The following is a 13126-nucleotide window of genomic DNA, read 5'->3' on the forward strand; positions in this document are numbered from 1 at the left end:
TTTTCCACAGTGGCTGCTCCAGTCTGCATTCCCACCAGCAGTGCACTAGAGTCTCCTTTTCTCCACACCCTCGCCAGCACTTGTCATTTGTCGATTGTTGATGGCAGTCATCTGGCAGGTAATACCTCATTGTTGTTTTAATTTGCATCTCTCTGATTAGTGACTTGGAGCATTTTTTCATATGTCTCTTGACCATCGGTATGTCCTATTTGGAGGGGTGTCTATTTAGGACCTTTGCCCATTTTTTAATTAAATTGTTTTTCTTCCTTTTGTTGAGTTGTATGTGTTCTTTATATATTTTTGGAAATTAACACCTTATCACATGTATCATTGGCAAATACGTTCTCCCAGAGAATGGGTTCCCTTTACATTTTGCTGATAGTTTCTTTTGCTGTGCAAAAGATTTTTATTTTGATGTTGTTCCATTTGTTTATTTTTTAATTAGTTTCTCCTGCCCTCATTGCTTTATCCAGTTTAGGCTTATTATTATTATTATTTTGGAACATATAATTTAATCAGTAAGACTCATCCACATTTTTATTTACTTGTTTCCTTGATTTACTCTTTATTAGCCTTTTGAATGGACTGATATTAGAGCAGTCAGAGCTATGGTTAAATGGTACAGAGCTGTCCACGAGCAGATGAAGACATCTGTCCATGGGCAGGTAAAGAACATGTCGTTTGGGTCATTGCTCTCCTGTCCTTTCCTTGTTTAACATACGCCAGGGAGCATTCCATCCAATATACTTGTTTTTATGTGAGAAACATAAATAATACACAGTAAGAAATTTTATACAGTCATCATTCTCTTTACCACACTCCCATGAATTTAAATTTCTGATAAGCTGGGAGACTTGGAAAGACACTGTATCTCTCCTGACTTTAACTTCTTCATTTATAAAGGAATGGGGTCACTGGGTGAATGCAAAGGCCTTGTGAGGGTATCAGGATGCTTGTGAAACGGAGGCAGATGTTGACACCATATTAAAGTGTGGAAAAATGTTTATTCAATGTTTTGTGACTTAGTCAATTGGATTCTTAAAGGGATATTATAGAGATTAAAAAAAAATCAGTGTATCTTAAATTGCATATCCAATTAACACCTATTTCATTCACTATTTAATGACTGTCTTTGTATTGATTCACTTTCTTAAAGAAACTTATGCAGAAAAGAAAGTATAATATATATCATTCTTATAAGTAGAGTATCAGTATCATTTCCCACAAATGGAAGGTAATTATAAAAGCAATTACAAAATAGAGAAATCATGAATAAATTCTAGCTTGACATTGTTATCCACTGAAAGCTGAGTCTTAGTCCTGTCCTGTGTTTAAAAAGCTTCGCAGGGGCTACTAACTTTTCTCATCTGAGTATTTGAAACAGAATCGAAAGTGAAATAATATTCTCAGTATGAAATTCAAAGTTATTTAATGCCGTGTAACCTCATTTCAACTCTCCCTGGGCACCTCTGAAACAATGTTTAAAAAGATCAGAGTTGAAGTCCTTGCACATTCTTAATCGTTGGGCTCTGTGATCTCACTTTTTCTTCTTCTTAGTCTATGTTAGAAAGCTCTCTTTGCATTTCACAATGGTAAGCTTGCAGGTTCTGAAGACAAAGTCACTTATTTTTGGTTGCCGATCTAGCAGACAAACAGGTAACAATAAAAAAAAAAATCCTGAAGTTGCCTGTAAGCAAAACCTCAAGTCCAAAAGAGCTGTCCATGCTTCTGTGTTTTTGAGTCATGAAGTTCACACTGCCTTTTAGACTGATAACATAGAAAACCCCAGGTGCTTCTGGTTTTAGGGAAACCACGTAGTTTGCAAAGATTTTGAACTTTATATTGAAGACCTCATACAAAACCAGGAGAAGTGCATTGCTGTTGGAGAAGAGCGTCTGGATTGCATCTCCGTGTCCTGGGATGCTGCAGTTCCCGCCACGGCGGCACACACGTTTCCCACAGAAGCATTCACAGGACGGTCCTTCTTCCGGAGCCTTCCATACTGTGCTGTGGCATTTCCGGTGGTAGAAGCAAGGCTTCTTATGAGCTTGAAAATAAAGTTGGCCTGTGGGTGGGTGGCAGGGGTGATAATCCTAGGGAAACACGTGCCTGTGATGATTTGCTGATCCATCCTGTTCTTGTGCTTAGTCTACCTATTTAAAGAATGAGTATTCATGCACTTGATGGATGACCTAAGTCCTTGGATAGCAGGGACATGAGCAGGTGGTGAGAACGGGCAATAGAAGAAAACGTAGGACCCAGGAGCTATATTTTACTATGAAGTCAAAATCCTATTTCTGTCCTTAGGATTTTTGTGTAGCGGTTGAAGAATGTCCATGCCACCATGTTTTTCCATTTACCTCTTGCTGAGCTAATCTAGATAATGCTGATTGTAAACACTGAGGTCCTAAATTACTCATTTTTATTTGTAAGGAAAGAATTGCAATTTGAGAAATGCCTACATAAAATTACTGAAGTACCAAACCAGAGAGATGAGGGATTTAACTTAATTTGGGGCACCCTTAGAAGAGTGGAGTATATCCTAATTAAATTTATGTTGAACTAGCTCCATCCTTTATACCGATGACTTATACATATTCATTAAGGAATTGAACAAGTTAGAATAAAATAACGTGGTTGCATTGAAGCTCCATTTAAGAGAACATGCATAGAAAACAAAATCTGAGAGATCAGAATTAAAGAATGTGGTTTGAGGGAATTGAGTCTGATGGCCAATAAAAAGAGGAAGAGAAGGATGAAGCCCACTTATTTTTCTTTTTTATCTGTTGTGAATCTTACTGGATCTTTGAACTTAAGACATACTGTCCTTACGGATAAAGGGTTTGTGCATTTTACAGAGATTTTGGTTAAGCAATAATAAGGAATTTTCTTTGAAAACTGAGGATTAGCTTCTAAACGTAGAGTAATGGATTAAGAATTAGAGTTGGGGGGGGGGTCAGCAAACTTCTTCTGTAAAAAAAAAACAGCTAGTTGATATTTTAGGCTTTAAAAAAATAATGCTTTAAAAATGTGAAAACAATTCATAGCCTGTAATCACTACAAAACCAGGCTGTAGCTACATTTGAGTTATGGGTCATAGTTTGCAGACCTCTGGCTTGTGTGTCTATTGAATTGTAGATCTCTGGGGCTTTTCTAACTACAAAATAAAAGGATTGGACTATATTCATATTAAATTCAAACATATAAAGAATTAGAAGAGCCTAATGAATCCAGATACCTACCATCCACTTTAATAATAAAGTTTTCTCCATAAAAAGTTTCCAATTTTCCCCCTCTTAATTGTATGCTACTTAATTTTATTTTATTTTATTTTTTGAGATTTGTTTCCTTATAAAATAATAACCCATATCATTATAGGAAGTTTGGAAAACCAAGAGTATCAATCAAGAAAAAATTACCCCAATTGGAGATTTACATTTTATTATTTCCCAATATTTTTTTTATTGTGTGAATAATTTCTTAAAATATTATTTGCAAGCATGTAAGTTTTACAATCTCATTTTTAAGTAAACATTAAAATTTAGACATTTCTCCATGTCATTGTTTGAAATCCGACTTTTACATGGCTGCATACTTTGGAAATATAAGGGTGATCATATTTTATGTAACCGGTAGTATTTTATTGGACATTTAGGCTATGTTTACTTTTTAAACATTATAAATTTCACTCTTATGAACATCCTTATGTCTAAATACTTATCCTCATACCTTGGGTCAAAGAGCAGGGTCAGTTTCAAACCTCTAAGCAGAAAAGCAGCACCCACATCTGTGTTACTCACTTAATGCAATCTTAAATTGCCATTTAAAATTTTGGATACATTCATTCTCATCGCAACTACTTGATATGCGTAATGGCAAGGCCTAACATGAATGCACTGTGTATGGTAATAGGGACTAAGGAAACAAAACAGAAACACGAAAACAAGACACTGATTCAGTTTACCAAGGACAACCATTAGATTAAGAAAGCAATGGTGCTATCATACTCACAGAAATGGATTGAGTTGTAATGATCTTTAGAAAATAGATTAACCATAGGGTAATTGGACCAACAGTGCTAATATACACCATAGTTAAAAAACAAAATTATATATAAGTATTCTGATTCTATTTAAAAAAATATTCAGACTATTTCAGGGTGATCTTTACTAAATATATATTTAGCTTTAGTTGTAGTAGGTTTATAGTTAATGTAAACAAACCCCACACTAGGCGGGAAGTTTTCTGCAAATGCTCATCTATGAAATATCTATTTGCCTAGTTTTAAAAATTGAATTTATGGGGTGACATTGGCTCACAAAAGCGTACACATTTCAAGGGTACAACTCAAAACATCATCTGCACACTGCACCATGCACCCACTGTGCTAAGCAAAGTCTTTCTATTCCCATTTCCCCCCTTTTCCCATCTCCACCTACCCCGCCCCCTTTCCCTTTGTCTAACTGTAGGGAGGAGACTTCCGATAGAAGGAGCACCACTTGTCACAGGGTTTATGACCCACATCATTGATTAATTCTTGAGGAATCATCACAATGTGATTTTTTTTTCCTTTGACTCTCAAAAAAATACACGCTAGTTTTAGAAAATCCAGGAGGTACAATTAAGAGTTAAAAAGCAGGGAAAAGAGAGCACCACACATAATTCCATTGCCTGGACCCAAAGACTTTCTACAAGTTAACATTGTAGCATACTTAACTTCTAAAATATTTCTATGTGGCATAAGGCAGCTATAAAGTTGAAAGTTAGCTTGTCAACATCACACAATTTTTATCAATAATATTTATTAAATGTCTACTGTTTGCAGGCAATTGCATTGTTTATTTATTCTCTGAAGTAATTTGTTAAAACATTTTCAGCTATCAATATGCAATAATATCCAATTATTTAAAAATGAAATCACCAAGAATATTTTCAAACAAGTAGGTATTGTTGCATCAGTTAACCATGTAACAGACTGGCTCACGTTATTAAGTAAACTGCACAATTCTATTTTTGACTGTTGTATTTGTCCTGTGATAAGATAGCACAAATTAGTCACCCTGTGTTTTCTAAATTCTTGATTTGTAAGTATTCAACATTCAATATCAGACTGCAAAGTTACAACAGAAATAACCCTAACTTATAAATACCATAAAATTTGAAATGATCACTTTATGGGTATTTTCCCTAACTTGTATTAAGATGTTTATTTTCATTTTTGTACAGAGGTTTTTTTTTTTTTAAAGTTAACCTGATGTTTCCCTGTTTTTAAAAAAAGATTAATAATATTAATATTCCCTCTAATTCAGAGTAGAAAGACTAAAATATTGAGAAGGCTAAAGGATGTTCCCTAAATTACAGAGTTTGAGGCTGTGTTTCAATACATGTTGGTCTCCTCTTCCAACCAACCGGTACAGTTTGCTGACCAACGATTAGACTGAGCAGATACTAGAATCACAAAATCATGACTTACAGAATGAGTGCATGTCCTAGTCAATCTTGTAGGAAATTAAGCCCTAGAATAATTAAAAGACATGCCCAAGGTCATATAACTTGGATGTGGTAGGGGCCAGTCTCTATCAGTCTCTGAATTGAAGTCTTGGGTGATTTCTAATACTTTGTAGCCAAAATCAGTAGAAACTTTCCAGTTGATTCAAAATGATTGAATTACTATCCTGCATTATTAACACCATGCTCATATTAACATCTTGATTAGAAGCTTTAGATCTAGATAACTAGGCTTTGTAATTTTAGCTTTCAACATTATTGAAGAATTTCTGATCTAATAGTCATTCTGCTAACAAATATTATTTAAAGTGAATCATGCTACAAAGTTTAGGCTCAACAAAATATTTTTAGACTGCTTTAACAGGCTCACCTGTAAAATTGTAATCTTACAGATAACATTATAACAAGTCTTAGTTTTGTGTTTTTTTAATCCTCACCCGAGGACATTTTTTGATATTTTGTTCAGATAGAGTGGGAGGGGGAGAGAGAGAGAGAAACACTGATGTGAAAGGGACACATTGAGTGGTTACCACCGACATGACCCAACCATGGCTGGGGACAAACTGCAACCGAGGTACATCCCCTTAGTGGGAACCAAACCCGGGTCTCTCTGGACCGCAGGCCGACGCTCTAACCACTGATCCAAACCGACCAGGGCCAGGTCCTAGTTTTTTAAATCTTGTCAGAAATTTTGCCCAGTAGCACTGGAATTACAGCCTTTAACTCTTGGGCAAGTTACCCAACCTCCTTGTGCCTTGTTTCCTTCATCTGCAAATTGAAGATGATCATAGTAGCTACCTCGTAGTGTTGTTTTAAGGATTAAGTGAATTAATATACATAAAGCAGTTAGACTATAAGTGCCCAATAAATATTTATTATCATTTTATTATTGTTATTAATGTGTGATCTAAATTCTTATTACCAGTTTCTCAATGTAATTGAATATATAAGATCAAAGTTATATACAGATTGACCATGTATTTTTAGGGGTATTTTATTTGAAAACATTTTAAATTATAAAGGTAACATAGCCCTACTGTTTTTTCCCCTTGATAATAAGAATGCTCTTAAATCATAACATTAGGTTTGTAAAATGATCTCCATTGCCGTTCGAGTCTTTTAAAAAATAGATATTATTTGTAAGTTTTTTACATAGCTGTAATAATAATGTTAGAGGTCTCTGTCCTGCAGCATGTTTTAAATGATCAGTTGATGACTGAATACAATTTCATTGTAACAGAATTTTAAGAGGAAGTGGGTCTCCTTTGGCCTCTGGTTTGGATAGAAATCGGGTCACTGGACCACCAAACAGGACAACGAGGTAGAGAAAACTATTTAAGTGTTTTTACATTCTTAACTCTCCTCCCCCTCCTACACTGCAGTTTAGAAATGAGATTGAAGAATTCGAGAGGAGTTTTTGGAGTTTATTCAAAGGTATTTGGAGACCACTGCTGGTGTGTTGTGAATCCTACTTACCCCTAAATTGCGAGGTGCTTCCAGTTTAGCTAAGGCAGGGGAGGGCTGGAGAAAGGCACTCGGAGCTGGTGGGTAGTCTCTGCGTGTGGGAACACAGCAGGCTGTGGGTCTAACCCATTGCACAGCTGTCTCCTGGGGGCAGGGGTCGGCCTGCTTCTCTGTTTCGGAGAGGAGACCTGCTTTCTGTGCCTCACCGCACTTTTAGGGTTTGCTGGGTCGGAGAGTGTGTGACTGTTTGCAGGGCACTAGAGTTTGGCCACATGTTGGAATCTGGGGTTATCTTTTCTCTTCTCCAAGAGAGTTACTTAGAATTTAAAAAGCTCTGCAGAGGGAGGCTGAGCTCAGCACAGTAGCCAGCCAGGTGAGAGGTTCCCCAAGCATGGATTTGAGGTGTCTCTGATGATCCTGCCAAGGGCCCCATGAGCTTCACATACCTGCTAGGTCCAGAGAGCCTAATGCCAGTATCAGTCAAGTTCAGAACTTTCCTGCCCTCTCCCCTGTGCTCTTATCCCTCTCTTCTGCTGCCGCTCTGAGTCAGGAGTTACAGTTAGCGAATTGGCGCAGAAAACTACGCTTCTGAAAGCACAAAGGAGGCAAACGGAAAAGAAATCACACTCCACCTTGACATCACTGGGAAAGGGAAATAAATAGCTGTGACTTTGAATGAAGTTGCTTTTATTACCCTGATCTAGACCCACTTATTTAGTGGAGATTCTTTTATCATCTGCAAGTTACTTTAAAAGTCGTGAGACATGCCCTGAGTTCTATCTGGCAGAAAGGGAAGAGCCAGAGCCCAGAGTAAAATTAGATAGACAATCTGTGTTGCTTTAGGATTCTTTCTCATAAAATCTCGCTTGTTGAACGCACTGATTCGTACCTTATTTAATGATTCCCTTGCTTTTATATGTACTTATAGGTTTGATATTTTGAGGTACTATAAATAATGTCAGACCAGACAGGCTTATATGCATTTCTGTCATTATATTCTGGATCATTAGAGATTTGTTTACAGAAGGAGAATATTCTTCTGTATAAATATTGACAAATTGCTCTTCAGAAGGATTCTCATGCTTTCTACTACCACCGTCTTCGCATGAATGCTTCAGGTTCAAAGACGTTTCAAAAAAATACTGATTTAAGAAGACTATTTGATTTGATAACATCGATGGGAATGTTGGTTGCAAAAGGAAAAAATCCCCACCTTCCACGGTACTGATCAGATGTAAAAAAATTATTCTGAGGGTATCGGTTTTATAGACTGTAAACTGTAGAATTTGGCCTGTGAATTATAAAATACCACATTATGTGGCAGAAGGCTGCACAAAACTGTTTAAATCCCAAGCACATTAAATTTGGAGATAAAAACATCTAGAACGATTTGACTTTTATTAAGTATTAAAAAACAAATAGCACTTTCCAGCCGGCGCCACGTCATGGATTGCCATGATCTCACCAGGCATGGGCTCCTGCGAATAGACTTTCAATACACTAAGCTGCGCAGACAGGGTCAAGGAGCGGCACCCACGCGGGCCCAGTGGGAGCAGCCAACTCAAATGGAAAGAGAAGAGCGAGAAGCCGGCTCCCACAGCTCCCTAATCGCCGGCAATTTTCTCTTCTTTCTGCTCTTTACTGTTTTATGCTAAATGCTCACATCTCTAAGGATTATAACGTATTTTGCATGTTTTAAACTTCATACAATTGGTATCACGCTGTGTATATCTTATACGATTTGCTTTATTTTGCTCCACCAAATGTTTCTGACTTTTATTCATTGCTCTAGTGGTTCCAAGTTATTCATTTTGGGGCCACGGTTTTATACTCACTACATAAATATACCAGAATTTGTTAATTCTCCTTCTGATGAAGTTTGCTGTTCTTTATCAGCTTATTGTGATTGAGACAGGCTTTGGTAAATGCCAGATACAGTAGCGTCAGGGCCAGGGCAGCTAGGGAGGGGGTCAGAGTGACATGGGACACGCCCTTCCTTTCCCCAGGGTGGCCTGAAGGGAGCAAGGCTGGGGGGCGGGACTTGTACCTGACCACCTCCTTTCTGCTCGTAGCTCCTGCTCCCAGGAGAGGGCCTGGGACCTCATGCGACATTGAACAAGGCAGAGGAGGGAGTCTTCAGATGTCACTGAACTGCAGATGTGGATTGGGTCTCCCAGGCAGAGGGCAGAATCCGCACACCAGACTGCAGTACTGGCCTTAGTCCTGGAAGGCTCAGACATGCCCAGGCCCTTCCCACACGCCACTCAAGGGTGGATTTCCTCCTCTCGCTTTATTGTTAGACCCAGTGTATAAACAGAAAACAGCAGGGATCGTCTTGGGCTTCAAGAAACAGCCAGGAAGGAAGGGGCTCCAGAAATGTTTGAAAAGTACAAGACATATGAGTGCCCGGACCAAGGGTGTGGCTGGCAGACCACAGCCAGCAGGGGTGGATGAAAGGTTCCTTTCCTCTCCCCAGAGCTGGGCCAACCCCAGGGACCCTCCACCGGCAGCCAGTCCACACAGGCAGAACGCTGACCAAGGGAAAACTCCATGCCGAGGAGCCACCGAGCCCCACCCCCCATACCTGGAGAGAAAGGCCACACGTGCTGTGTCGATTGCTGTCTGCTCAGGGCATGTACGAGATTCTGTGGGGACACGGATGACAGAGCACTTGGCTTGCTGGACAGGAAAGGGTTTGATGGGCCACACCAGTTTGGTGTCCCAGGTAGACTGAGGGACCAGATAGAAGGGTTGGGCAGTCTGGGGACTGGAGGATCCGAAATCAGTGTGGTGCAGCATGAGGGCTAGGAAAGGCCTCAGCCAGGGCGGTGGTAGGAGCAGAGTATGTGGATCCTGCGGAGACTCAGAGGGTGGGGTGAGGCAGACCGAGTTCTGGCCCTCTGAGCCTTGGTCCCTTCATCTGTAACACAGGGCATTCTCTACCTCGTGGTGAGAGAACACAGGAGTCTGAGGTACCATTAAAGAACCAAATATAAGACGTGGACTCAGAAGTTCTGCTGACTCCACTGTTGGGCAGAAAGGGCACTGGCTGTAAGGTCTTCGAAGCTTCCAGATCCCTAACTTTCCCCTTGTCTATAAAGGGTGGCCAATACCCACCTCACAGAAATGAAAAGAGTCAATAGAAGAACGCCCCTCGCCGGGCCTGCAATACCATGTAAGTCCCTAACTGGTCTCCTGTTGGAATTCTCAGCTCCCAGTGACCCATTCTCCCCAACCAGCCCCAGGAATCCTTCTAACTTACTCCCTGCGGGGGCCCTTTAATCACATCCCTTTGCACAACCAATACCCTCTGATGCCCGCTGGGGCCTGTTGGGCGCTGCCCAGCCAGCTCCTCTCTGCGGGTCTAGTGGGAATGTAATTTAGCAGAACGGTTCGGAGGCTAAGAATCCAGCTCGTGAAGCCGCACTGCAGGGTGGGGCCCAGCTGCGTGACTGCAGAGCTTCAGTGGGTCGTTCAGTCTCTGTGCTGCCTGGGAAATGGGGATAATACTGGTATAGAACTGTTGTCATATTGAATAATATGAATAATATGCGTACTGCAGTAAGTGCAATGTCTCACAATTAGTCAGTGCTAGTATTTAAGCACATAAGGACAAAGATTTTTGTTATATATAATACTGTATCCACAATGTCTGGAATAGATAGAAAGCATACAATCTGCTTTTGAATGAGTGAAAAAAAACCTAATAATACATTAGTATTTCCTTTGCCCTTGACTTAACTGAAACTTTGGAATGTCTACCATGAAATGATACTTTCTGAAATCTTAGAAAAGTCTAACTAAACACTTCTCATTAGGATGAAGAATCAGAAACCACACTGAGCATTATGTTATCTCTAACAAAGCATGCCATAACTTATAAGATTAGTTGAAAACTAAATGAAGTTCATTTTACAACAATCTGACAAAGGACCATGTAACAAAGGGGCACTGTTGCCTGTTTTATTGTTATCCACATATGACATTGATATAACAACACACAGATTTAGTTAAGTTGAAAAATCATGTGGGTGAAGGACCATTGAATCCCTGAGAATTACAATACTTTGTCTTACTGTAAAAAGAGTAACATTATTTCTTCAAATAAGATCATTTATATGGCTAATACTAGCTTTTTAATGTAGCAAAATCTCTCTAAAGGAGGTTATCATAAAGACAATTATATACAGATAATTCTTAACAACCAACATCTATGAATAGATAATTTAGAATCCCCCCCCCCAAATGATAAACATGAAGAAAAATTACTATATTATCCTAAACTATTGAGTAGGTATTATGAGAAATAACTGGAATAGCTCGGCTACCACATGGTCACATCTAGAACTCCCCCTGCATCTGCAATGATCTCTCTGGGAACTAAGGTTATGGCCTGGATAGTTTGTTCTCTGCTGCTTCTTGAAACACTGGCTTGGTTCTACTTCACTGACAGCTTTGGGTGGCAAATCTCAGCTGCCTTTTCATATACTGATACTGCCTTTAAAAACTGCGATCATCGCCGTGACTGTGGACACTGATTCTGCTTTCAAATGACAAGTAAATGTTGAGTTGATAACCAAAGTATAGAAAGACCATCACTTGCAACTTCCTCACTGGAAAGGGACATCCATCAAAAGAGTTATATGACTGACTGACCCCATTTTGCATATTAGGACCACTAACATTTCCACCGTGATTTCAGTGTCTCAGCACTGAATTCCGTGGGGCTCGGCAGATGGCATAAGAAGTTCCTACCTGGACCAAGCTATATCCTGTGCGCTGGACCAGTGCGCGGAGGGCTGCTTCCTTCTGGGTGCCGCTCAATCCATCCCCGGATTTGTGATTTGATTCCATTGAGAGTGATTATCAGCAAAAAATCAGGTTAATTAGGGTTGCTCACTGAAACCAAATTTAAGATAAATTAAGTAAATTGCGGTTGCCAAAGTCCAAACTTGTCCTTTTCTGGAGGACATGTCTAGGAAACGTTCTCTGCAAATGAGACATCAAGGTTAGAGCCACTAACAGCCACACACAAACAAGGCCAGGTCAATATCCTTTTTAAGGAAGAGTTTTAAAAAATGTTCAGTTGAAATTCAGAAGTCAAAAATGAGTAATATCCTTTTCCCAATTAGAATGCAGATCAGGAATTCTCAATCCAGTCATCTGAGAATGTCACCAACTGCGCAAACACAAATTAGCTCTTGTCAATTAAAAGAATATGCAAAATTATCCTTGCAGATGTGGGAAGAGGGCACTGTTACTAAATCAATCAAGTAGTATAAGGTATCAAAATCCTGAGAGTTTTAGTGCCATTTATCTTTTCTGTGTGTTAACTAAGACATTTATCTACCTATTCTCCAAAGATAAATTTCTGGAACAGAGTGTGCTGGGGGCAGATATACAGACGATATCATGCAAACTACTTAATGTAATAAAAATGTCACCTGGGTTTTAACAACACAAGAACAATGGATCCTTTAGAGGGATGTTAAAAGGGCTTTACTAACATCGGATCTTATACCACACAGGGCACGCAGTAGAGGACATGAAACCCTTTGTGAACATCTAAGAAATTACGAACGTTTCCTTATGTTCATGTTTAGGTATGCAGATATGAATATGCAGTTCCAGCCTTTCATTGTCTACGCTTTCTGTTTGGGCACACGATTTGAACCCCCTTTCAAATGTGCTGGTTGTTCCATTTCACAGGTTTACGGGGAGAGAATATGGCCACGCTGAGGGTCACAGGCTACAGTGGTGTGAGGCTATGAAGACTCCCGTGTGGTAGTAGAAACATGCCTGCCGGGTGGGAGAGCGAAGGGCTCATTGAAGGTTTCGAGCTGGGTTCCACTCTGCTTACGGTGCTCTGCCAACCAGAACGAGACACGTGTGTTGTGTTGGTTTGAATCAAATGCAAATCTAACGCATTTGACAACACGTCCTTTAAAAAATGTTCTGTCCTGTGCATTGAGATTTCCTGTACTGATTTTGGTTGTCATTTAAAGATTCAGAATGAATAAACCATTAATAACATAGGAAACTGGGCCAAAAATTGGGTGACCAAAAAAAGTGAAGGTGATCATTTCAATAAAATGCAGCTTTAAAGTATTATTAAAATAATAGAATAAAAAGTCCCCAAATTAATAGACAAGCA

General features: G+C 39.4%; 1 protein-coding gene across 2 annotated transcripts in view; it reads right to left on the reverse strand.

The window, feature by feature from the left end:
• Positions 1 to 11873, reverse strand: part of A1CF (APOBEC1 complementation factor) — a 50850-nt gene extending 38977 nt beyond the window's left edge. Inside the window, exon 1 of one of the 2 annotated variants that reach the window (XM_036265429.1) lies at positions 11728 to 11873. In XM_036265429.1, coding sequence (XP_036121322.1) covers positions 11728 to 11826 — 99 coding nt within the window. In that variant the 5' untranslated portion in view covers positions 11827 to 11873. The remainder of the gene's footprint in view (positions 1 to 11727) is intronic. The other variant, XM_036265431.1, reaches the window with a different exon arrangement.
• Between the last annotated feature and the right edge of the window lie 1253 nt (positions 11874 to 13126).

This window comes from Molossus molossus, unplaced genomic scaffold (genome assembly GCF_014108415.1).
Source record: "Molossus molossus isolate mMolMol1 unplaced genomic scaffold, mMolMol1.p scaffold_m16_p_17, whole genome shotgun sequence".
Classification (NCBI taxonomy): domain Eukaryota; kingdom Metazoa; phylum Chordata; class Mammalia; order Chiroptera; family Molossidae; genus Molossus; species Molossus molossus.